The 27,069-nt window shown below is 40.3% G+C and overlaps 1 protein-coding gene across 1 annotated transcript in view; it reads left to right on the forward strand.

Annotated features, from left to right (window-relative positions):
- ADGRA3 (adhesion G protein-coupled receptor A3) overlaps positions 1 to 27,069 on the forward strand; it is a gene marked incomplete at both ends in the record, with an annotated part of 95,267 nt that overhangs the window by 59,402 nt on the left and 8,796 nt on the right. Inside the window, 6 exons of the mRNA XM_084233245.1 lie at positions 5,986 to 6,147; positions 7,669 to 7,872; positions 16,225 to 16,438; positions 16,613 to 16,821; positions 22,548 to 22,672; positions 23,774 to 23,897. Coding sequence (XP_084089371.1) covers positions 5,986 to 6,147; positions 7,669 to 7,872; positions 16,225 to 16,438; positions 16,613 to 16,821; positions 22,548 to 22,672; positions 23,774 to 23,897 — 1,038 coding nt within the window. The remainder of the gene's footprint in view (positions 1 to 5,985; positions 6,148 to 7,668; positions 7,873 to 16,224; positions 16,439 to 16,612; positions 16,822 to 22,547; positions 22,673 to 23,773; positions 23,898 to 27,069) is intronic.

Here is a 27,069-nt window from a genome sequence, read left to right on the forward strand (position 1 = left end):
TCTGTATCCACATTGTAAGGGAAGAAATTTTTTTTTTTAACCTCCCGTCTCTGCCAGGCAAGTTCAAGTTTCCTTGCTAACTTTCTTTCCTTGAGACTGGTTCGATGCTGGTTTGTCCTGACCCCGAGGTACCCCCTTGGCTTATCAGCTCCCTGCAGGGGCCTTCTGTTAGGCCTGGGCAGGTGGTGCCTGCACTCCATGTAGGACTCAGACTCTATCTCTGCAAATCAGCATTCAGCCTCAGCGGTCTGGGGTGCCTGCTGCTCTTTTGCTCTAGCCTGGTGAGTGAGTCTGTTTCCTGACTGATCAGTGGTCATTAAAAAAGAACTATTCCTCCATCAGCATTTTTTCACTTTTAACAAAATTTTCCAGACCCTTTTTTCCTCCATACCTTCAGAAAGGGGGTGCACATTCACTTGTAGTCAGGAAAGTCAAAATCCTTGTCCACTGGAAGAATTGGAGGTTGTTGAGACTCATTCCTCACGTGGTCCGAGAATTTGCCCTAAAATCAAATCTGTCTCCTGGAGGAAATGTCCTTTCCCTTGATGACCAGAAACACATCAAGAGCCACTTTTGCCCATCACAGCAGCTAACTACTCAAGGACTCTTTTCCTTGTTGTTCAGTCAGTATTTCCCAGTCTTTTATGTTTTCTCATTTTTAAACTGAAGTATAATTGACATATTACTTGCAATTAGTTTCAGGTATAAAACATGATGATTTGCTATCTGTATATATCATGAATTGATCCGTTAGTTTGATTAATACCCATCACCTCAGATGGTTGCACTTTTTTTCTTGTTATGAGAATGTTTAAGAGATACTTTCTTAGCCATTTAAGATTTACAACACTCATGCTTTTTTTTTTAAATTAAAAACACATTTTCTTATTTTGTTAGACTACCTCAAATCCTCTCTGTAAGAGAATAAATGCTATGTTTTTTCCATCAGGCGACATTATTTCAACTTATTTCTCCCCCATCACCATCATCATCCTCCTCATCCTCATTTTTTTTTTAACCCCAACCACAGTAAAATCAGAGCTTTGATATTTGCCATTGGCTTTGATGATTTTCACAAATTATGTTTGTCCTTTTGCAAATAATTATGAAAACACTGAATCGTGACTTAGCTGGGCAAGCTACTGAGAGGCTGACAGTGGGATCCTGAGGCACTCGGGCCATGAAGCTAGTTCCGAGTGATGTATAGGCAATCCCTTTATTAAAACTAATCAGGATAATAACATACTTTGAGGTAAGTATGCTCTCAGTATTATACTTAATTTGTAAGTAGGAGATGAACATGAAGACTACTTGAAAAATAGTATCAACCACTATTATTATTATCATTATTATTATTATTATCATTGTTTAGTTCAGCTTGGACAACAGGTCAGATCTGCCACTTCCTATTTTCACCTTTGCTGTCCCAAAACAGCTGCCTAGCTTTCTGTTCCACCACACAGATGTCTGCAACCCTTGTTTTTTTGGTTATTAGAATTGACAAGAGTATTTAGAAACACAAATGGGGAGAGGGGTCTAAATCACTTCACTTCTCTCAAAAATGCATGAATTGCTTGATGGAGATATTTGTCTTTTAATGTACTATGGAATGAGACACTGAGCACTTTTCATAGGGTGCTTGTCACAGTTTTCAAATGAATGAACTGGTGTTGAAGAGGCTAAATCATTTGCTTGTGGATATCTAAATTGTAAGTGGTAGAGTTGAAATCTTAACTCAGGAGTATTTAACTCCAAGGCACATAAGTAGTGTCTTAGGTGTGAATGCTTAGTGCTCTAGTCCTTCTACCTTAAAATCAGTTACCGCCAAATTCACGTACATGTTAGTTTGTGTGTTTCATATGCTAACATATCAGAAATTCGTAAAATTTAGATGATTTTGATCTACTCATGGTCAGAATTCCAAACCTATATTTTGAGAAGAACATGAAATATCTTTTCTTAATGCAGATGACATTTAACACTTTCATTGTCATTAATGGGGCATTTTTCTTTCTTTACCCTTTTGTCTTTGACGATGTCTATTAACACATTTTTTTTTATGCTGATCATTTAGCATGACAGGTGGAAGAGCAGGTGTGTGATTCCTTCTGACCCTTTGGTAGTGGAAATGACCTTGAGGAATGAAGTCAAGGAAATATGCAGTGCTTTCAGATTTGACTTGCAGTTTTTAAACTTTGTCAGATTTCAGAAACACTTCCTTAATCCAGTGTAATTTTTCATGCACTGTTATCCTTTCTGTGTCCTTTTTTGCCACTGTGACGGATTCAGAACTGCTTCCGTCCCCAAGCCATGGAAGCGTATAGCATTTTATGATTACCTGCTCTGGGGATTTTTTTTGGCAATAATTCCTTTCCTTAGTTCTTAGCCATTTGGAACAACATAATGAGAAAAATAACTTGTTCTCAGGTAATCACTCTTATTAATTGTAGCCTCCTTAGAGATGTTTCTTTTTTTTACAATTATTAACACATTAAATTTTGTTTCTGGTGTTGGCTGGTGGGCCACAGCATTTCTGCTTGATAGTTACTGGGTAGTTTTTCAGTTGAGATGAGGTATGTATTGGATGTCATGCTAGATCTCCATAAAGTCTGTAAACCTGTCCCTCTAGATCATGCACAGTGTTGTAAACCTTCGTTACCTCCATGAAAAATAATGCCATAAAAAACCCCATAAAGACTGTATGTTTAAAAATTAAAAAAAAAAAGAAACAGCAAGTTTAGTTGCAGTTGTGCTATTCTGTCAACATCTCATATAGTTCTGTATTTTCCTATATTTTATCCTTTGTGGTTTTGTAGCCAATGGGAATTTCTTTTCTGATAGTCATAGAGTATATTTTATCACATCATCTGTTTTGCCTGTTTATCTTTGTATAGAAATTTGAAGGCCTCCCCGGTGGTGCAGCGGTTGAGCACTGGGCTGCGAAGCTGCCCGCAGCCTCTGCAGCACCAGTTCAATTCCCAGCCGCCGGTGAGGGTCCCACATGGTGCGCAGACCTCTCCTGCCGCGCCCACTGCTCCCCTCAGCAGTGTATTTCTTCAGTCTGCCTGTTCTGTCCCGGCTCTGGCTCTGGTGAATTCTCTCATCTTCCCGCGCTTCTGACTGTACCCAGTGCTTATTTAAATAAATAAATAAATAAACAAATCTTTTTTTAAAAAAAAGAAATTTGAGTTAACTGTAGGTCGTCATAGTTGACTAAAACTTAACCAAATTATTCCAGCTACTCTGACTTCCCATTCCACTTGCTGTCTGGTAGCTGGTGACCTTCAGTAATTGACATGTTGGAGTGACTTTGTAACTTCAGATACAGCGCTTCTGTGAGAATGACATTTATCCCATACCTGTCTGTTAGTAGGATGATACTATGTCTAGTGTCTAACAGGATGCTAATGTTCGACGAATTGTCTCCCATGAACCGGCTTAGGATTCCACCAACATTGACTGTAGGCCCTTCCTAGTTCTCTCTTAGCTGATCCTGTTAATGAATGTCTTGGGTTTGGGGGAAAAATGCCACTTATATGTCAAAGTCTAAAATATTTATGTGAGAATTACACAAACAGGACACAGGGCCAGACGTGAACACCTCCTATCTGTTGTGATGAATGGTAACCAGTTACCTTTGATGTGATGTTACTGTTGTAACCCTCCACATGCAAACAGATGCTGCCTCCCGGAAGGCTCAGGGGATGATGAGTACTTTTTAGCAATCAAGTTTTTTTTAAGGTGTGTGCACTGTTCTATAGAATCAGGCCATTGCACATGCTAAAAGACCACAGTATAGGGTAAGCATCACTTTTCTCTTCATTGGGAAGCCAGAGAACTCTTGTGACTCACTTGGTCCCCATGTTCAGTCCATTGTAGGGACCTTTGTGCTGGATTTGAGAAGTGTCTGTCCCCACCTGCTTTGTATTTCCTCCACGACATTGCCAACTCTAAAATGGTGCCTGTGTGTTTGTTTCGTTGTGTCACTGTGATTTGGGACACTGTCTGCTCATCCTGGTCTTAAGTGTATACCTTGTGGTTGAATGAATTTTGCATAGCTGGCAGCTTCTATCCCATGGCTTTACTGGTGAATAAGAGTATAAATATAGGGCCTCCCCGGTGGCGCAGCGGTTGAGCGCTGGGCTGTGAAGCTGCCCGCAGCCTATGCAGAGCCGTTTGATTCCTGGCCACCGGCAAGGGTCCCACATGGCGTGCAGACCTCTCCTGCCGCCCGCTGCTCCCCTCAGCAGTGTATCATTGGTCTGCCTGTACTGTTTCCCACTCTGGCTCTGGTGAATTCACTCACCCTCCCGCGCTTCTGACTGTATCCAGTGCTTGTATGTATGTATAAATAAATAAATCTTAAAAAAAAAAAAGAGTATAAATATAAGTTGTTCCTGCCCTGAAGAAGTTAACATGAAAGATAAAATTAGAACAGAATTGTGATGCACCCTGGTAAGACTGTATGTAATAAGTGATCAGATGGGGGTTCAGGGATTTTTAGAGGGGGACAGGCTTTCAAATGCATTTCTCCTCCAAGAGAGACCTAGTTGGGGATTAAAATGATAGAAAAGTCACAATAAAATAGAAGAGACAGTGTTTCGTGGATGCTTGCCATGTGCCTGGCATGGTGTGAGGGACCTTGTATTTATTAGAACTTAATCCTCATAGAGGATTAAGAGCAGACTTGCCTTGTCCTCACTTTAGTAATAAAGGAAGGTTTGAGAGGCTGAGTATCCAGCCCCTCGTGGTCAGGATTTGAGGTTCTTGTCTTCGCCCATGTACTTTATAAATTTGTTTCACCCCTTGTTCCAGGTTTGGGATCTGGTAGATTTCCACAGATTCATTGTTGTAAAGTGACCCATGGGTGGAAGGACTGAACTTTTTCCGAACCTACCCCAGCCTTCAGAATCACACATCCTGGGGAGAGTGAGTCTTGGATACAAAACAGGGTGGAAAAGCTCAGCTGGAATCTTCTGGGATGATAAAAGATGTCTGCTAAGCCAGCCTTGGCTTTCTTGCTTGGCTTTGTGGCTTAATGACTTGAATGTTTACTTCTTGATTACAGGACCAGCCAGCTCATAAATGCTCTGATCCCACTCTGGAATGCTTTTGTTGTGCCTTCTGCTATTGCCCTCCCTTCCATGAACATTTTGCTCAATACTAAGCCCCCCGACACCAGCGTGTCTCATTCGCTGGACTGTTTAGGACACCGCTTGGGTGCAGGGCAAACGGCATCAACAATAGTCAGGTGACATCTTCTGGCATTACCTGACAGATGTTTACCTCTGTGAGTTATGAACAGAGCTAATAAAACGAATTCAGTAAATGAAGCAAATAAAACAAGCATTGCAAAACTGAGAACCTCTTAGGGTCCATTATTTCACAGTGCTCGCACTTAAAGCAGGTCACTGAGTTGGGAAGAAGGCAGACTTTCACTCGAGGTGGAGGAAGCCATGTGGGCAGAAGCCCATGCAGAGATCTGGTGCGTGTGGGGGAGCTCACAGTAGCTGGACATGCCTGGAATTTTGAGCATGAGAAGATACCAACAGGGCAGGGAGTTTGTAATTCTTAGTAACAATAAACTAATACACAAAAAGAAGTGTGTGTGAATGGTTTTCAGGTGTTTTTTTAAAAAACAATTGAGGTGTTTTTTACTCTGAGATCATGTGATGTCTTTCCCTTCCATGTGGGGGTCTCACAGGCAGTTACACTTCCTCTCGGCTCCAGTTGCCCCTGCCAATCTTTTGCACCAATGATTTTGCAGTTACTACAGTGCATTATTTTGAACTAAATACTACCGATTCGTAATTGAATGTGTTACTCCTATCCGAGGATATTTTGATGAGAAACAAGTAAAGTGCCTGGTGTCTTGTGAAAATGTAGACTGAAGGCTGTTCTTGGTGTCTTATTAGGATTTTGATGATCAAAAGATAGTCTGTGTTGATTATAAAGACATTTCTTTTCCCTCTTGCATGCCTGCAGCTGGGTGATGTGATGGTCGACATTGCAAGTAACATCATGTTGGCTGACGAGCGTGTCCTGTGGCTGGCGCAGAGGGAGGCAAAGGCCTGCAGCAGGATCGTGCAGTGTCTTCAGCGCGTCGCCACCTACCGGCTGGCAAACGGGGCTCATGTTTATTCAACAGTAAGTGTGACCATCTCCTCCAAGTCTGAGAAAAAGATGCATCTAAAGCAACTCACTCAGAAGACATAAGTCTTAGTCAAGATAGCGTGGATATTTTCTGTTAATGCTGATGATTACAGCATTTTCTGCTTTCACACATTTTAAAAGCAGATTTTGCTTCTGAGTAATCTGTTCCTAGTAGCTGGAAATTACTTTCTTATTCTCTAATTTGATTGGTGGTAACCGTGTCATCCTCTAAGCTCTACAAAACAAATAAGGACACCATAGGATTGCCCTGTTCTCACCTGCCCACGTTACATCCTAGCTGCTAATCTGTTCTGTTTCTGAAAGAATATTCTGAGATATTTAGGATGTTTCTAGTTGCTTGCTCAGGCTTCATAGAACTGGGATGCCCTCCAAACCTTCATGAACCTAATTTGTATTGTTAGTCACTACCAATAAATACTTAACCATATATGTGTGTGTGTGTATGTATGTACATGGTACCGGGAGAGTTCTGCCTTAACTTTTACATTTTTTAATTTGTATCTAGTCCTTCTAATAGATTTTAGACAGCTTGCACCAAATTTTTGTGACTTAAAAAAATCATCAAAAAGAGGACTTGGTTTAAAACTAGCACTTAGAATGGTACCTAGCCTAGTCTAGGCATAGGTTACATCATCCTGTAAGGAAAGAAAGAGCCATCTTAGTGTTCTTAGAATTTGAGGTAATTGCTCCACATGGAAGCTACAGCTTTGTCCCTTCTCGCCCCCTTTCTGGTCCGCTGTGGCGTGGTTCTGGATGGAGCGGTACTCTACCCTCCCAGTGTGGTCTTGGTGGCAATTTGGGTTGATTGGTACAAACTTTTTGGTGGATCCCTGCATTCAGTCTCTCTCTTAAATTCCTTACAATCGTTGGGGAAGGGAGCATCTTTTTTTCAGGTGATATTTCTGACCTGTTTTGCTTTTAAAATCTGTTCATTGCCTACTACCTGAACTAGTTCCTCCCTTCCTTTGGGGAGAAGCAGCCATGGTGTCAGCCTGTGTAAAGTTTTTATTGGTGAAAATTAATGCAAAGAGCTAACGAGGTCTCCCTGGAAAATAACAGAGTGGACAAGGCACGAGATGGTGGACAGCGCGCCCTTTACAAGCCTCTCCCACACCTGCTCGTCCTGCATGCCACCATCAAGTGTCTCTACCCGATTTTATTTTTTTATAAGACACTTCTACGTTTAGCATATTGTTTCCTACAAAAGCTCTTTAAATTAATTTTAACTGACTTTTCTTTCATGTCCGAGCTTCTATACCTCATACCTCTGACTTGTTCCCTTTCTTTTCCCAGATCTCCTTTCTATTTCAGAATATCCTTTGTTCCCAGCAACTTTTTTTTTGGCTAGTTATTTCCATTGGGTTTTGCTTAGTAAGAACCTGAACTTTGTCTTTTAACTTAAGTAGATTATTACATGTTTGAAAAGTCTTCAAAAATGCTTTTCCTCGAATTACGAATCTTCCATAACTTGTTCTATCTGATTGATTTTTGAAGTACTCACCCAACATCGCGCTGGAAGCGTATGTCATCAAGGCTGCTGGCTTCACGGGGATGACATGCACCGTGTTCCAGAAAGTGGCTGCCTCTGACCGCTCGGGGCTTTCTGACTATGGGAGGCGGGACCCAGATGGAAACCTCGACAAGCAGCTGAGTTTTAAGTGCAATGTTTCAAACACATTTTCAAGTCTGGCACTAAAGGTATGTTGAGTTTGTCATCATGTAAGACTCTGTTAGAATACTGCTGTGCAAAACATCTTCTTGAAAGCTATTTTGCAAGTAAAGATACTGGTCAACTTAGAATTCCTGTATTGTGAAGTATAGTCCATCTGCCCCCGCCCCCCCCTTGAATGTTTATATTGGGTCAATACAGTGAATCACTTTGGAAGTTAAAATATACATACATACATACATACATATATATATTTTTTTTTTGAAGAAGTGGTTATTGTGATTGAATTTGCAGTTATTTTAAAAGAACTTCAGGCCAGAAAGGGCCATGTAGGACTTATATGGACTTTACTTCTTTTTTATGACTGATGGCTAGAAATGAATATGTTGATACCACCTATTCAAGGTTTTCTTTGACCTTAAAGTTCATTCTTATCCTGGACCTCTCTGGTGGTGCAGCACATTGAGTGCAGGGCTGTAAAGCTGTCCACAGCCTTTGCAACACTGGTTTGATTCCCGGCTGGCCAGGGAGATTCCCACATGGTGCGGCGACCTCTCCCGTCTTGCCCGCTGCTCCCCTCAGCAGTGTATTTTGGTCGTCTGTCTGTTCTGCTCCCCACTCTGTGTCTGGTGAATCCTCTCAGTGTCCCACGTCTCTGGCCTGTATCCCAGCTCTTGTATGAAAATAAATCTTTTAAAAAAAGTTCATTCTTATCCGCCTGGTTTTTAAAGTTATGAAGATATTTTCATGGAACTCGTAAAACCACTATAAGCCCTTGTCTCTTCCACTGGGCCCCTTGGAAGTGTCAGTCTCCAGCCTGGTATTTAATCAGACAAATTCTATGTCAAGACTTTTGGCAAAGAAGTGGAAATAGGTGATATGTCTTTAAAAAAATGTAGGTTTTATTGCAGCAAGCAAAAAAGGTACATTTTCATTGGTTTCTACAATTTGGGATTTAGATGTGTTTCTTTGAAACAAAGAGCCAAGGTACAATGGTGACACTGTCATGGAGGCACGTCTTTTCAGTGACCATTGTATTGCCGTGAGTAACTGTTCTCTCTGATTCTCAGTTACACAGTGCTTTCTGGGTTTTTGGCTAGCCCCTGAATAAATACCACAAATGGCCCAGACATTTTAATGGCTGCTTAAGAAATCGCTCAATGGGTGCCCTGGACCGTTCTGGGTGCTCAGTAAATATTGGACGAACGAGTGAATGAAAGAATGTGTTATTTCTTACCCCGCTGACCTCTGTAAGGAGAGCTGATTTACTCCCTTTAGAGATAGCCCGTCTTCCCACTGCCCCAGGATAATCTCCGCTAGGTCAGAATGGCTAATGACAATGTGGTTACTGGGTGCCATATATTCGGAGGGAAATAGGCATGATTGATTTGTCACTGTTGACCCTGGCAGAGTGTGTGCTGCCCCAGCCATGCTCCTGCAGACCTACCTTTTTCTTTCTTATGTCTTTTCATTGGTAAAAGCACAGCTGAAATGGCATAGAAGCAGCATCACACACAGGCCCAAGAGAGAGGAACATGTGTCTTTGAGGAACACTTAAAATTGATGAACCATTCTATCTCAGATGATCATAGTTGGTAGAAAGGGATTAAAAATGATGAAACCCTACATTTCATCAATTTCACAACCTGCCCCTCTGGGTAAAGAGAGTTTCTCCCTGCTGAAGTAGAAGCCTTTAAATGAACACTCAGATTTGTCAAGTTCATAGCATTCTATCCTTTTAAGATCATTTTGTGGTCAGAAAACCAAGGACACTGCACGATTACTCTTGCTTCATAGACGGACAGGATTGAACTGAGTGAGGATCATTTCCTTCACGACACAAAATTCGTTAACATTCTTAATGTCCATAGCGCCAAATGTCTTACCATTTTAATGGAGAACTTTATATTTTAAACTTTATAATTGGGCAATTTTTATTTCTTTTGCTTATGCCTTTTCTTTTTTCTTTGTGCTTTGACTGTTCTCACTAGACAACTTGAACATCGAACAGTGGATTATATTACCTTCGAATGGCAGAATGTTCTAGCATAGGAAGATCCATAAAGACCCCATCCCTTGATTGTCAAAGGAGCCTTACTTGAGTTGCTTCCTGCTCATTCCTTGAATCTCTGTTGTCCTTTCTTTACCACCGCCACAGCCTGGCTTGGCTTCCCCTCTGTATCACCTAAGCCATTATGAACTTTTTAGTTTCTGTCTCTAGCCTGTTCCTTCGAAACCCATCTTTCTCCTGTACACTGGTCTAGCTGAGCATGGCCATGTCAGTGCCCTGAGCCAGTTCGTACAGTATAGAAATAGCACCAGATTCTTTACAAGTAGCCATTGCCCCATCCAGAGTGCATCTTCAGCTCTAGTCCTGAGTACCTCCTTGATCCTTTTACTGGGGACACACCCAATCTGTGCACCCCTCAGCCACTGAAGGCCTCCAGGGCCTCCTCCTCTGAGAGGCTGTATAGATCTTGCTTATGTCATTTTGAGTTGTTAACATTGCCAGCATTAACTGTTAAAACTAAACTAAAACAAAGCCTGGCTGCAGAAAGGCTGCTCCTAGAAGCAGGGGTGGAGATGGGAACAAAGGTGGAGACCCCCTGTCTATGGTGGAGGGATAGGGGTGCTCTGCTGTCGGGTGGGGTGTGGTGATTCACATCTCAGGAAGTGTGAGCCTGTCCCCGAATCACATGCAGTGCTGTAAGCCAATGTGACTACAATAATTAAAAATAAAAAAAATATTGCCAATATTATCCCTGGATCTGCCCAACCTGGAAGTTGACTTTGCAGATCTCCTGGTAAATACTGTGCATCTTTCCACAGACTGTCCCCACATCTCTTCTGATTTCTCCTCCCTTTTGTCCAGTGATAGCCAAACTTCCCTTAGTTCTTTTCCCAACTCACTAGCATGAGTCTTAGGCTAGGCTCATGCTGATTCTTCCCAAATCCCCTGTTCTTCTCTCCCTCCCCTGCTCATTACTTGTGTGCTAAAACCCAGCAGGACTATCACCTTCAGGAAATCTTAACCTGATGCCATGCATTCAGACCTCATCACAGTATTGTCCTCCTTACCTTGCACAGAATACTCTGCTCATGTCTCTAAAATTGCATGTTCCCTGTGGTGCCAGTGTGTTTCTTTCTTCATCCAGAGACTGAGGTTTGCTTGAGGGGTGGTTGAATTCCAGTGGCAGCCTCATTCATTGGTCAATTGGAGATGAAATTGCCTGTCATCTGACTCTTAAAGCACCCAATCTAATTTTCTTCAACCAAATGTTTCCATTGTTGGTACCATAATTCAGATGTTAGCATGTTTTTTTTTTTTTTTTTTAACTACTAAGAGCTTTGAGAAATCATTGGTGTTTTGAATTCATTCGTAATGTAGCCACAAAGAACTGATTTGTCGAAGTACTCTTGACTGGAACTTACTAGTTTTTTCTCTTCACATCCTGTATTTCCCTATCTCAGAAGTCTAGTCTGTTAGCCCAGCTGAAGTCCTTTTGGTTTTCTAGACATACCGCGCATGCCTTCGTTTCTGTCCTTTGTGCCCTTAGCATTACCTCTGCGTGGGAAATCCCTGCTACCTTCCCCCATTCAGATGACACCTGATTTCTTTTCTTCATACAGAATTTATCATTGTCAGGTAGTTCCAAGTGGTTTGTTCATTTTCTAGAATGATTAGCATCTGATATGACATGGTGAGTTGAGATATAATGAGAGGCCAAGGAAGATGGTGGTTACCATAGTCACAAGAATGTGGTCTCTCTGCTACCACCAGACTGCTTGGGTTCATGCTCTGTTCCCCCACTTAAAAGCTGTGCAAACTTGGACAAGTACCTTAACCTCTCTGAATGTCAGATGTCTTTTGTTACAGAGGAATCATGAAATGGCTACTAATCTCAAAAGTTACCAAGAATTAAATGATGCAAATATATAATCATTTGAAACAGTGCCTAAATGTTCACTCTTGTGATTATTTTAGTGTCATTTTCTCTCCCTTGTTGGGTTATGACTTTTTGAGGGCTGGGATCTTGACTTATCTCATTGTGTGGCTCTGGACACAGAGTCACAAAACATTCCCTGAAATGTTGATGATTAAAAATTAATGGCCAAACTTAATTAGCAAAGAAAGGTAAAAAATTAATTCTAAAATCAAGCATAATCCCTGTTAATCTTCTGCAGCGAGATAATCAAAAGGTGGTAGACAGTTAATAACTAATTGCATACAAGAAATAATTAGGATGTATCATAACATCTATCTGCTTAAAATTGAGGGAGAAGATAGTCAAGAAAACTTAATAAATTAGTATTTTATTGTTTTAAATCATGTGCTCTTGGACACACTCCAATTTTAGTGTTTGAATTCTATACACCAAAACAAAATTAGGATTTCAGAACATTTTAATTGCACAGTAGCAGAGTCCAGATTGATTTAAAAGATGTTAAAATGTAGCAGAAGCCTTTGCATTAAGATCCCTCATAATATCTAGCATTTTCTTTTTAGTCTAATGTCACTGCAAATAGGGACAAATACAGGAACTTAGCAAGTCAGGTAATAAAAGCTCTGGTGACAGTCACTTCGTGTGTGTTCATGCTTGATCAGTTGTTAGTATTAAAATTAATACCAAAACTGAACTGATGAAGTTGAAGTGTGACCCAGTTCTAGATAATTTTTTGGCAAGTCAGTTGCTTTAAGATGTTTCTCTCTCCCTAGTCTCCAGACAACTACTGCAAATAATAGTAAAAGCATTCACTCACAGATGTGTAGACTTTGTGATTCTGTGGTCCCGTTGGTCCTCAGAACCATTTGTTAAGAGGATTCTGACAACATGTGACTGATGAGACTTCAGCGTAGACAGGATTGTGCGGTTACACTCCGATTCCTGGTCTTTGTTCCAGAGCCATGTCTTCCTCCCCATGGATGGTGTGTGATCTTCAATAGTAAATACTGGAAATCAAATATGTTCACATCCCAAAGGACTTTTGAGAGATTTTTCTAATTTATTAGCTCTACTTTGTGAGTTTCCATCTATTTCCGTTGCTATAATCTATGCACTTAAATATATGTTTAAATGAAATTTTAAACATTGTGTTTCTTGTCCTAAGGCCAAGTAGCAAACAGATATAATCATGATAAATGTAACAAATAAGTATTCCTCAGTGATTTTTTTAAAATTAGATTTATAACCTTTCCTTAGCAAATGATCAACACTTCTTTTAAAGCAATTAAATAAGTTTTACTTCTCACTGTAAAAATCTAAACATTATTGATAGAGTTGCTGTTTGCTTTCCAGAACCCCTGGGTCACTATGTTTGTCCACCCAGGGAAGCTATAAGTATTATTGAATAATGCTGTTTATTGGGCTCTGATGATCTCTTAGAAGCCATAAGTTTTTGCCAGCTTTGAATGTGTCGCTCTCATCTGTTAGTGCTCTGCCATACAACTGAGTTATTTATTTGTTGTTGTTTGCTTGGTTTACAAGATTAAACTTGTGCCGAAGACCTTTTATGACTCCTAGAAATCACAGATGTTATTTTCTTTAGTTTTCATTTAGATTAGATATGACTTCCTTTTTAAATCATTTTGATCTCTCATAAGCAATCCTTTCCCAGAGAGTTATACCTTGTTTTTGGTTCATGTTGCATACACAATAGAATAATCTTGTGAATTTTATAGTACTTAAGTTTTAGAAAATGTTTAATATATGTCATACTTTATCAGGAGTTTGACGTTTTAATTGACTCTTAACTATTGATGTGTTTTTTTTTTCTTTTTTGTATGCCTCATTGTATACTTAAGAAAAATGTATGTATCTAATAGAAATTTGCTAGATAACAAATAAATTTATACTAGATTTTGTTTCCTCATTAGGATATATTTGTGAGAATAGTAGAAATCCTATGTCTACTAAATATTTTATTGGCATCCTCCATTTAAAAGTAATAGTGAAACTGTCAGTATTCAAACTCCCAAAATAGTTTCAACAGATACTTGTGGGTTTCTGTTCTGTCCTAACATTATTTTAAGCATAGCAGTTGAGAACTAATTCTAAACTTAATTACCTGCTGGAATAAAAATTGTTTTTCCCATAAACACACCATATAGCTTTTCATAAATTTCTTAAGTAGTGGGCTACTTCTGCCAAATACAAATGCCAGGAAGTTTGTTAATAAGGGGAGTCAAAATGATATTTTCTACACTCAAAAGTCCTTCTGAAACTGTTAAGAAACAGACAGTGGCTCCCCTGTGCCACTGCAGATGTTACCTCTAGTGGAGTTGTGTGCAGAATGCCACTGAGTGTAGAAGAGGGGGCAGCTAACATAGAAGCAGCAACCTGAAGAGACATGAAATTAAGCATCCAAGAATCGCCTTCTTTAAAGACTTTGTGTAGTCTTTTTGCATTGTTCTCAACCATTCTCATCTTCAACTTTTATATTGCCATTGGAATTATCTCGCCCAAAATTAATCAGAACAGTTCAAGAGTTTGCCAGACAAAAGAGTAATGGAGCCTTTCATTTAGGAACACCCACATGTGCTGTGTGCATAGGGGAATAAAACAGATCTCAAACATGGGTAAATTCAGAAATAAGCCAGAAGGAGAAAGAAAAATACTAGACGGTGTCACTTATGTGTGGAATACAGAGAAACCAAACAAAGGGTCAAAGACAAACTTTAAAACCAACCCTTGAAAGCTAGCTGACCTTGGAACAGAGACATCCATTGCGAGAGGGGCAAAGGTGAGAACAGGTAGGGGACGAGCACAAGGTCTATGATAGACTTTGATGATGGACCATGGGTGCTTAGTGGTGGGTGCCAGTGGTAACTATGCCTGAGAGGGAAATCCTGTACTGTCCAAACACTAACAAGGTACCAACCAATGGTACTTCCAAAAAAAAAAAAAAAAGTAAATAAAACTTTTATATTTTACAAGGCTTAGTTTATTTCATACCATGGGACCAAACACAGCAAATTTGTATACACAGAGTTTTCTGGTTATGGCAGAAAATATTTCTAGGCAACAGTTTGTCTTCCTAATATAGTACCGGGAAATACTCATTAGCTGCTTGCTATTTATTTTGGTGATCATTGTATTAAAAAAAAATGCCTTTGCTTAATGCTTGAATGTTTGCCAAATAAATACTTGAAAATTAAAAATATATATTGATAAATACACTGTTTCTGGATGATAGGCTGTAGTGAATTGAAGACTTCTTAGTCAAATGACAGGGCGCACTTAGGGTCTGGAGCGAATATTCTCTGAACATCAGAAAACAAAAGTGCTATTCGAACTGAAAGGATACAGGGGCAGATTTGATTTTTTTTTTTTTAGATTAATTTATTTATTTATACAAGCACTGGGTACAGTCAGAAGCGCGGGAGGGTGAGAGAATTCACCAGAGCCAGAGCGGGGAGCAGAGCAGGCAGACTGACAAAATACACTGCTGAGGGGAGCAGCGGGTGGCAGGAGAGGCCTGCGCACCATGTGGGACCTTTGCCAGTGGCCAGGGATCGAACCGGCGCTGCAGAGGCTGCGGGCAGCTTCATAGCCCAGCGCTCAACCACTGCACCACAAGGGGAGGCCCCAGATTTGATTCTTAAGAGGAAATTCTGCAGGCAGTATTTATCACAGTGGAGGAGGAGAGGTTGGTGCTAGGAGAAAGTCTTTGATAAGTTCTTAAAACAAGGGAGTTTTAAATGATAGTTAATTGCTTGCCTCTTGGTGTATAGATTTATTTTTTTATTGAATGCAGGCTTATAATTAAAACATTTCTAATTAATGTCTGAAAACATGATCGATCAGCATTTTTCCTTGTTCCCATTTGTTACTATGTTTTTTACATATAATGTTTCTTAGTGTCAGGTAAACTTCAGTAAAATTAGAATTTGCTGAATTTCACCTTCTGTTATATTTTTCTTTTGTCTGAAAGTTTGATTCCATCATAAATCACCTTAAAGTTCCATAAGCCCAAATTAATTAGGCTCACATTAATGAGAGGTTACAATTGTGCTTATTTACTCTACATGTCATTGCAAAGTCGACATAGAGATCACTGATTTCCTTGATTTGTTTTAAAGCTGTCTGCCTCATCAATAGGGAAAATTCACTTTGTCATTTATAAGAGTTCCTTGTTTATTTCTTTTAAGTCTTTGCAATCAAATCTGCATATCTTTTGATTTTATGCTGCTTTTGTTCTTGACTATTATGTATTGTTCAGACCTAACAATTAATGGATAATTTGTTTTAACTATTAAATTTTGCATGTATATTTAAGAAATGGATTCAGCATCTGATTAGAAACCAACTCTCTGAAACCTGGTTTCTGCATAACTAACATCTCATCTCTTCCCTGTTTTTGTGCTCTGAATTTATTTTCAGAATACCATTGTGGAGGCCTCCATTCAGCTACCACCTTCTCTTTTCTCACCCAAGCAAAAAAGAGAGGTCAGACCCACTGATGACTCTGTCTACAAGCTTCAACTCATCGCATTCCGCAACGGAAAGCTCTTTCCAGCCACTGGCAATTCCACTCACCTGGCTGATGATGGAAAACGGCGCACGGTGGTCACCCCAGTGATCCTCGCCAAGATCGGTGCGCGCGCGCGCCCACGGGGTCCCGTAGTCATCCAACATTGCCTGGAATCCGCTGCTCCTAAAAATGCTTATTTTTGTTAGATCATTCCAGAGCGCCCATTAGTGTATACGTTGACATTTCATTGCTTATGAAGTTTGTTTCTGGATCCTTTTCCTGTCCTGTTCTCTCCAGATGGTGTGAATGTGGACACGCGCCACATCCCGGTGAACGTGACTCTGCGTCGCATCGCACATGGAGCAGATGGTGTGGCCGCCCAGTGGGATTTCGATTTGTTGAATGGACAAGGAGGCTGGAAGTCCGACGGGTGCCATATCCTCTACTCGGATGCCAACATCACCGCCATCCAGTGCTACTCGCTCAGTAACTATGCGCTCTTGATGGTAAGGCGGTTGTTGAGTCGATGCATGTTGGGTGTGGATCTGGCTTTCAAGGGAAATTGACTTACTACTAAGTGAAATGTTTAGGATTGAATTTGGTTTTAAAAATTTGCATTAGACTTTTTTTTCTAACATTTCGAAAGGACAGGTGTAGTAAGAAAAGAGAGGTGGGGCCTCCCTGGTGGCGCAAGGGGTTAAGCACCACACTATCAAGCTGTCCGCAGCCTCTGCAGCACAAGTTTGATCCCTGGCCCGCCAGGGAGCTACCCACATGGTGCAGCAGACCTTTCCTGACTCACCCTCTGCTCCCCTCAGCAGTGTATTTCAGTCAGTCTGCCTGTTCTGCTCCCCATTCTGTCTTTGGTGAATCCTCTCACCCTGGCATCTCTGGCCTGTGCCCCAGCTCTTGTATGCATGAATGAATAAATCTTTAAAAAAAATTAAAAAGAAAGAAAAGAGAGGTTCCTGCATAGTCACAGGAAGGCAGGAGAGCTGCTGCTTTCAACTTGAAAAGTAAATCAGTTCAACTAACTTTAACTTTCTGGTTATTTGGAGACATCCTGGAAACATACAGTTAAACAATCAACCCAGGAAGAGGGGTTTATTTGCACAAAGAGACACAGTGAAATAGTCAGGATTTTCCTGCTTTGTCACCAACTGCCTGTTTCCACTGCACATCATAATTTTCAGACTCTTTTTGAATTTAAAGTAATGATGATAATTTCAGTTTAGTCACTGCAACTAACAGTATTGACACAAATAATGCCTTTTCAATTTTAATGCTAATCTAGCTAATGTTTTCTGTTTTTTATCATTGTTTCCACCTAATAATCTTTGGTAAAATAAGTAGTTCTTTACCAAAGACCAGATCTTTTATTTCAAGTTTCACTTGCCCTCTGAAAATAGAACATTCCTGTCAGGTGTGATTTGATGGTTATTTGAGGGGCTTGAGAGTGCTGTTACTGTTTATTTACATGGAAAAAATTTTGAGCATTTCCAGACCCCCAAAATAATCTACCAAAGTCTACTTTTGATATCAGGGGAACCTGTAATGAGACATTTGAGTGAGTCAGATAATTATGAAATTGGCCATGCAAGTTTTTATTTCATAATTATTATACTAACATTCCAGAGTATATATGTACAGATTTAGAGGAGTGGAAGCAATTACTGATGAATCTGAAAGACATTTCCTAGGGGGTTTGAAGCTCGCTTGGGGGCTAGTACACCTATATTTTTATTTCTGTACCCATTTGTGAATCTGTTACTTAGATAATATTGTATTGAAGCAGTAAATATTCTTGAAATAAGATCTATTTTAGTTTTTATGAATTTTTTTTCTTTAAAAAAGAGCATTTACTGCTCAAAAGGATCTTGAAGTAAGCTTGAATTGGACTAGATTTTCCTCGACTGTTTTTTGGTTATCTCTCTGCTCCTCAACTTAGTATAGTTCACCTTCCAAGACAGACAGACAGGTGGTGTAAATGGGTTCTATAAAGGGGCATTGTTTTCAGTCACTTCCCTGAATTTATGTTTGCATGGGCCCCTGACACTGGTTAGGCCCCGCTGTTTTATGTGTCTTTTATCCTCTTGAATTTAAAGTTAGTGCTAATAGTTTAGAATTCTCTTTACAAGTAGAAAGGTGTTTTCTTTAGCTCTCAGTCTGGTTTCTGTAAGGTCACATTTTATTACTTTTCAGTCACCTTTCCGATTAAAGGATGAAGTATTAATCATTCTCTCTTTGAGTTTAAAGTCTTGTCTCATTTAGGTTTTGATGATGAAATAACCTGAAATTGTGAAATACTAATGTAGAAATAATAGATGTGTGGTATTGTATAAAATGTTCATATAGTTAATTAGAAAAAGTTGGACAAAAGAAATGAAGCACAACACTTACACAAAAAGCACTTTATAAACTCAAATGTTAATGACACAGTAATGTACCATGTGAAACTTCTTTATATAGTATCATTTTAAAACATTTTTGAATTTCCTAGCTATTCTCCTATACTTAATCTAATATTTTTTTCTGAAAGAAATAAGCTATTATTTTATCTTCATATTTTTAATCTTGTAAAAAATGTAATATACAGTTCTTTAAAGTTAAAATACAGTGCTGTGATTTTCTATTTTTGGAGCATGGCCTTGATTTTTCTTAAATATAACTGTGCCACCTAGTGGTAACAAATGTACTTGACTGAGCTTAATGACAAAATTATAATCAAGATAACACACAGAATTTTTTCAGTTGCTAATTAAATGTATTGGCAAAGTTAATAGAATCCTACCTACTCTTAAAGCTCTATCTAAGAAGAAATATTTTTTAAAAATTAGAAGTCACTTTTTTTTCTGGCAAACCTTTGAATAATAGGTAGTAATAAATAGATAACTCCAGTTTTCTTGAAAACGATCTTAAATTGTGGTTTTATAAAGCAAGTCTAAATTCCTATTTTTGCAGCTAGCTCTTAAAAATTTTCCTGATCTGGTTTTAAGGAATTTTGTATTTAAAGAAGACCAAAAAAATATTTGTTTGTAAATCTCTAACAGGTACCATAACTTGGTTCATTTTCTACCCACTTTAACCCAATACAGCATAAGGTGTCATTGATATACAGAGAAAAAAGTTAAGCAGAAGTTGAGTTTGTTTGAATCATATGCTCAGAAACAGCCCATTGGGGCAGAAAGATTCACAGGAGTGGGGATGGCAAGAAAATAAAAACCTAAATAGTGTGAGCGTAACGATTGGGCACACACAGCCTGGCCAGGTACGGTGGCTTGAGTCTTCACATCCTCTGTGGGGTGGCATTACGCTCTTTCATTCTGGTTTCAATTTGCTGCTGACTAGTGGCCTCAAGCCACCTTCACAATTTCTTACTGGCCATTTGGGCATCCCCTTTTGTGATATTTTTGCTGAAGTCTTCTCTGTTTTTGTCCATTTTGCCTTTTTTTTGCTTCTGTGTTTGTTGAGCTAGAATTGCCAGCACAGCATGATTTGACTTGCAGGTATTGTGAACTGATTACCAGGAGTAAGCTTACTAACACCCATCATCTCATATAGATACAAAAAAAAAAAAAGAAAGAAAGAAAGAAAAGAAAGAGCTTTCTTTGATGAGCACTTTCACCAGTATAATTGGAAATAACTTTGATTCAGATTTCTGCTTGACCAGTCTTATTTTGGACATCTTAACTTCTTTACTGTCCTAGTCTTGTTTGTCTTAAATAGTCTTATATTCTCTTGTATTTTGCCTTAAAGTTAGGTTTTCTTATCTGGATTTATTTCCTTCCTCCCAGGAGTTTTCACACCCTGGCAAACATTTCATCCATGGGGCCCTATCTTATCAGCTGTGGTTTGTTTACTAGTCTGTATCCAAAGCTGGAAAGCCAAGCATGGTTTTAATTTTTTTACTGGTTATATTTTAAGTGGGTAATAAGTACCTGCAGAATAGTCTCCCTTTGCTTCTTGGCTTGCAAAGCATGAACTATTTGCTCGCTGGCCCTTGATGCCTTTCTGTCCTAGTCACTCCCCAGCAGGGATTCTGTCTCATTTGGCAGGTCTGTCTGTGGGGACAACCACAGCATCCCAGTGTGCAGAAAACCAGCCCTGCTTGACCCTCGCCCAGTCCTTGTGTCTTTTGCGCTCGTGCCCTGGAATTTTTAGCGCTTTGCCCATTTTTTTTCTCATAGGATGTCCCTTTCATTTGACTTTTGTGAGCTACTGATTTTTTTGAAAGTTAAATATGATCAGACATTGCAATTTGAGAACTGAGTTGACTCTGATATTTTGTTGGGTAATACATTTCATTGGCTAATACCAATTATTACCCAGTTTGCAATCTCTCTGCCATATCCCCTGGAGGACTCTGACACTTCCTCCTCCTGCTCCTTCTGCACCCCTGCAGGTGATGGTGGGGATAGTGAAATCAGCGCCCCACTTCACAAAGCCAGCATGTAATTGGCACAGTGTCGCCAACATTTCCTGAGAAATAGAGAGCAGGTGATGTATGGAAATTCTAAAGCTACCTTCCATGGTAGCTTTCTCTAGAAATTGAGGGGTGAGTGTCTGTTCTTACTAGTATCTAACTGCTTCTCGTTGCCCCCTGATTTTGAATTTTCCCAGTGATGTTCTGCATTTGGGCAGAATGCAGATGCCTTGAGACCCCTCACACAGCCTCATCTTGTGGGCTTCTCTCGAGGGGGTTGTTCAAAATGTACAGTGATGGCTTCTCCTTGTCTTTCCCTCTGGGTACTTCATTGATAAACTGTCAGCCCTTCAGGGGTGGACCCTGTTCCATGCTGCCTTGCGTGTCCCATTCTTGGTACAGTGACTGAACATGAGGGTGTCCGGTTAAGTTATCACCTAAGTAGGTGAATTACTGGCTCTGGACTAGGCTCTGGACTCCTCATCCTGGAAAAGGCAGCCTGGCCTTCAGCTTCCCATGTGGTATCACTCTCTTCCTATTTGCTTTACTCTTCCTGCCTTCTTGGGCCTCTCATCCAGGGAGGTGAAGGGCTTGTGGAGGTGTTCCAGTGAGACTCTGTTGTCAGCTTGGAATTGTGTCAGGTGGAATTGTGCAAATGTCTGTGTCATGGGCTCCTGTCCTGGTTGCCCCAGCTGTTCTGGTCTCAGTGCCTGTCTCATGAATGTCCTATTCAAAATACATGCTTGTGCACTTCCTGCATCCATGTCACATGTAGCTTTACAATCAGTTAGAAAGACACTCGAGTGAAGAGTCTGGTGAATCTTCAGCTTTGCCCCCTGCAGCCCTATCCTCAGGCCTGGTGTCCGTGGGCAGGGTGGAGGATCTCCCCAGCCTGTTTTGGTGTTTTATAAGGAATATTCCCATCCACCGTGTTCATGTCGAGGGCCTCCACAGCCTTGCTCCTTTGGATCTAGTTTTCATTGCACTTTGCATGCTTTCAAATGGGAATGATAATACAATTCTCTTTGAACCTCAGGTTTTGAAGTTTTAAAATGGGCTAATAATAACCCTAGCTCACAGGTTAATCCCTGTATAGTGCTGCAGCAGCGCCTAGATTATGGTACATGCTGTGTAATAATTACTCTTGTTGGCAGTTCTGAGTTTTATGCCCTTTGCTCCCACAGCCACACTGCCCTCAGCTTTGTCAAATGTGGTTGGGGTCTGACTGTGCATCTATCTCCTTTGTGACATGCAGCTTCGCAAGGGCAGGCCTCATGTGTCAGCATGAATGTCCCCAGTGCCATGGACCCTCTGGGTCCATTGTGTTTGTGACTCTTGACTAGGGATGGTTGGAGAAGTATATTTTGGCTTTGTTGACTTACCAGCTGGTGGCTGTGCAGCATGATGAGAGGCATGAAAGGACTTTAAAAAGTGGAAAATCTGTGTTGCTCTTCCTTCTAAATCATCCACACGTAGGATGCTGTTTTCTCTCCCGTGGTCCTCATAACAAAGTCAATATTGTGACTTTCAAAGCAGTTGGTCTAGTGTGGCATCAAGAGTGTGTATGGAGATATGTGGTGTGCACACATGCACAGACACACACACACACACAAACACACACTGAATAGTTAACACAGTGAAAGTTAAGAAGGGGAGAGAAGTAGCCTGAAACATTAGTATGTGGATAACATGAAGAGTTGGCAGGACCAGTGTTTCTTTAATCAGTGTGTTTTAGTCACTGGAGAGAAAATCTCACAAGTCCTATATCCAAAGAAGAGCACCTGAGCAATGCTTGCTTTTTTCTCCCAGGATTTGACAGGATCTGAGCTGTACACCCAGGCAGCCAGTCTCCTGCACCCTGTGGTTTACACAACAGCCATCATTCTACTCTTGTGCCTCCTCGCGGTCATCGTCAGCTATGTGTACCATCACAGGTAAGATAGAACATGGCCAACCCAAACCTATGCACTTGCACTTGGAGGAGCTTGTTTCATTTTAATTAGGGTAAAACTGAGTTTAATACTATGCTCTCCATTCACAGTGAGAGTGATTACTTTAGAATGCAATTTGGGACATAAGTAATTATAGTACATGAGACGGACACGTCCTCTTTTTACAGCATCCAGTCGGTTTGCTGAGTCTGGATTTAGGAAAGAATATGCACGTATGTGTTGGAGGCTGGGGCTGGGACAGGGGAGCAACAGGGGGTGAGGGGGAAGACTCCTGAAGAGGTGTCTTCCAGAACCAATGCTGCTATTTCTGACTTGTTGCCTTTTGTGATAACCTTTATTTTATAGATGGCATTTTTGAGAAAGTTGGGCATTTATGTATGGGATACGGTTTTTGTTAATTGGAGGCAAAGCTAAAGGCACCTTTACTTTCATAGTAAGAAGTAATAAACTGAAAGTATTTGCTAAGTAGAAATTCACTTTACAGTAGGTTTTGCAAGAATTATTTGCCTGTTAGTTCCTAAGCACACATTCATATTACAAGAGGTTTTGCTAGAATGTATTTTCCTCTTTAAGCTAGACAGATATGACATTTCTTGACATTTTGTTAAGAAACAAAAGGAGATTTTGATGTAAAAAAAGGAAAGAAAGAAAGACTTGAGCATTTCATTATGAGAGACCAGGGAGAAAGGCACCGGGCTCGCAGACCGTGTTCCCTGCTAGGTCAGGGAATGTCGAGATTGGCGCCTTGCAGAAATCTCAGGAGGCAAACAAATATCCCAGCTGTCATAACTAGTAGAAGCCCACTTTTCTTATTATGGGAATTCGTTTAGCCTTTAGTGGGTGCAGTTATTCCGTGAGTGACTGGTCTCTTTAGTGTCTGAAGTTAAATGTTAAGAAACAGGATTGAGGTCAGTAATTTCTCCAAAAGTTTGTGTGTGTGTGTGTGTGTGTGATGTTTGAACATCAAACATTTAAATTTGATCTCGTTGCAGTTAAAATTGTTAACTTGGAGAGGGGTTTCCCGGTGACCTGCTTCCAGTGCACTAGCCTGGAAATTAATATATTCCCTTTTCTTTTTAACAGTTTGATTCGAATCAGTGTCAAGGGTTGGCACATGCTTGTGAACTTGTGCTTCCATATTCTCCTGACCTGTGTGGTGTTTGTGGGAGGAATAACCCAAACCCGAAATGCCAGTGTCTGCCAGGCGGTGAGTTCAAGTGAATAATAGAAATGGAAAAAGAAAATTGTCTTAGAAAACTACTTCATCTGTTTTGTGAACAGTGGAATGCAAAATGTTTCCTTAATGTTTGTTTTTCTTTAATTAAACTTGCACAGCTTACTGCAAGTTTTAAAATACCATCTCAGAACCGAATATATGACTTAAGGAGCTTGTGTCTTTATCTTTGGGAATCTCGGGCTACTTGGTTTGTGTGCTCTCATGCCAAACATTTAATGTAAAAGACATGATAAAATCCTGACCCTGGTTGAAGGAGAAGTAGAGTGGGGATAGTGTCCTCCTAGTTCTTGGGCCTTAGGAGACTATGGTCTTAAAACTGGCCCTGAGAATAGGGAGAGATCAGTCACTCGACATGGCAGAATGACGCAGAAGCAGCTTCACGTGGAACCGGCTGGGTGAATCGAGGCTACTATGCAGCACAATGAGCAGGAAAATTATATGTGGAAAAGATGAAAATGGACCTTACCTCAGGCCATATTAAAAACAAGTGAATTCTGGGTAGATGGAAAACTTCTATGTCTAAGCCAGAATGTTAAAATTTTTATTAGAAAATATTATAAACCTTGGGATAAGGAAAGATGTTTTCAGTGTGACATCAAAAGGCATAACTAGACGAGAGGTACATTTAACTAAATACAAAAATTATGTTACGATTCCTTAAAAGTAAAAAGAGAACTTACAAATTGGAGGTCTTTTCAATATGTATAGTAGACAGAACATTGGAAAACAAAAGTGTATTAAAGTACAGTGAGTGAGAAGGTCAGCACAATCCAGCGATGTGCTTGTGGATAGAAGGTTCTCGGCGTACATACCCTGAGCCCTGGTGCGTGGGAAGAGATGCCCAGCATCACCGGTGACCACAGAGATGATGCCTTAGACCACACTGGTTACCATTTTATGCCTTTTCCATTGGCAAAGGTTAAGCCTGAAGTTAATCCACATGTGGATTCACAGGACCTTTCGTTCATGTGGCTGTGAGTGTAAGAGGAGGGCCCTAGGGAACTTGACTTTCTGAGGCTGACCAATCACAGACTGCTGGGCACGGAAAAAGTTGTCCACATGGAACAGACACGGGCATGTGGGTAAACCAGGGTCATGAATCGACACAGCAGCACCAACAAGAGTAAAAACCCCAAGAAACCCAAATGGCCATCTCTGAGGACGTCAGTGAGTAGCTATGCCACTGTGTTAGCCAAAGCTAATGAACTTCTACAGTGCATAACAGAGCAACTGAGCCTTGGAAAAGTAAGTGAACAAAGTTAGTCCCATAACTTACTGTCACTCGGATGTCTTTTATTATTATGAAAATAAGAAGCAGTAAACTTTTAATGAAATATGTAGGTGCAATAAAACTGTATTAAAAAGGAAAGCAGAGGAATAGTAAATGCAGGATAGCAGGTGGTGGTTACATTGGGTGATTAGGGTCATATGATTTGATGTAGGTTGTTGTCAAGGTGTTTCCGATAGATTCTTAGATACTTTTGTTTTTAGGTTTTTTGGCTATTTGTTTTGTTGTTGTTGTTGTTTGAGGTAACATTGGCGCTCAACAATATATGTACTTCAGAGAAGTAGGACCACACCCTGCATGTCACCACTGCACCCCCACCACCAAGGCACCCATAGTCCACCATAATCCATTGGGACCCTTCCCCCCACTTCCTTCTCCAGCTTCCCCTTCCCCATCTGGTATTCTCAATTTATTGTCAGATTTACAGAGTTTCTTACTGGTTTGGTTTTGTCTGACCCTTTGCTTTGTTTTCTGTTTTCCACGTATTATTAGCACCATCCGGTGTTGGCCTTTTTCTTTCTGGCTTGCATGTTAATAATAACTTATTCATTACATGAAAGCAGGTGATACTGGCTCAATCATTAAAATACATTTTGAACTTCAGTGGTTCTGAGGCATTCTAGGATGAAAAGGAGAGTGATTGCACTGAATTATCCAGGACTCTAGAACAAGCGATCATTTGTTAAAGACATACCGAAAAGGGGGAAAAGCCTATCTTTTGATATTTACAAATGTTAACATATTTCCATCTGTTTTTACATTTTTCTTCCTCCTTCTGTATAAGACATAACATCATTCTGGTTATTTCTGTCAGTATTAATCCATACTGTATACCTCAGATCCCACTTAAAATGCTTGGGTATGAGAATTAACAAAGGACTAAGTGACTTGAGAGTTCCCGGCACACAATCAGTGCTCAGTAGATGTTTGGTGTTACTACTCCTGTTATTACTGGTGAAGTGACCTCTCTGCCCTACACAATGTAGGCCTGAAACATGCTGGAAACAAAAGTCTGGAGCCTGTAAGAACTCAGGGAATAGTTCTTGCATCAACTTAATACACATACATTAGAGAATAGTTCTCTTTTCCTGGTGTTTGCCTTTTCATGGCTGATTCCCACTTAACAGTTGGCTTTCCTCAGACGTAGTGTCTCTCCCCTCCCCTCATTATCCTTGGTGATGATTAAAATTCCATGGTGCCTACAACACTTAGTGACACGTTTTTATTCACTGTCCCTGGACTCTATACTTTCTTGACCATCAGCTCTCTGAGGGGGGCAGGGATTCTGTTGATTTGATGCACCAGTATTTATCAAGGTATTGGCCCAGAACCAGACACATAGTAGGTGCTTGGTAAATATTTATTGCCTGAATGAACTAAAAAGTACCTCTGTTGGTAAGTAGTTGAAATCACTCAACCTGGGTACCATATTGAGCACACACTGTTAGGAGTGTGCTCAGCACACAGCTGTAGTAATCATCTCAGTTTTAACTAAAAATATTCATTGATTTCTTGAAGCAGACACAAAAATTTATTTCAGTAAGGAATAGAAAGAGACCATTGTAAAGACGATTGCCTTCCTCTGCCTGGAATGGTATTTTATTTCTAGAATGAAATGGAGAAGAATTGCACTGAGTTTTCTGGGCTTCAGAATGAATGACTGTTGGCTTCTAAAGATTTACAAGGTGGGGGGTTGGGGGACATCTTTCGATGTTTTTACATGTCATTTTCTTCTGATTTTGCAATACTAAAGATGAAACATTATTCTTGTTATTCCTGACACAGACACGACTGCCTTCATTTCTGTTACAAAACTCAATTCAGTTAGTAGCCAGCTGAGAGGAGACTGGTAGC

Source organism: Talpa europaea (genome assembly GCF_964194135.1).
Source record: "Talpa europaea genome assembly, chromosome: 5".
Taxonomy (NCBI): domain Eukaryota; kingdom Metazoa; phylum Chordata; class Mammalia; order Eulipotyphla; family Talpidae; genus Talpa; species Talpa europaea.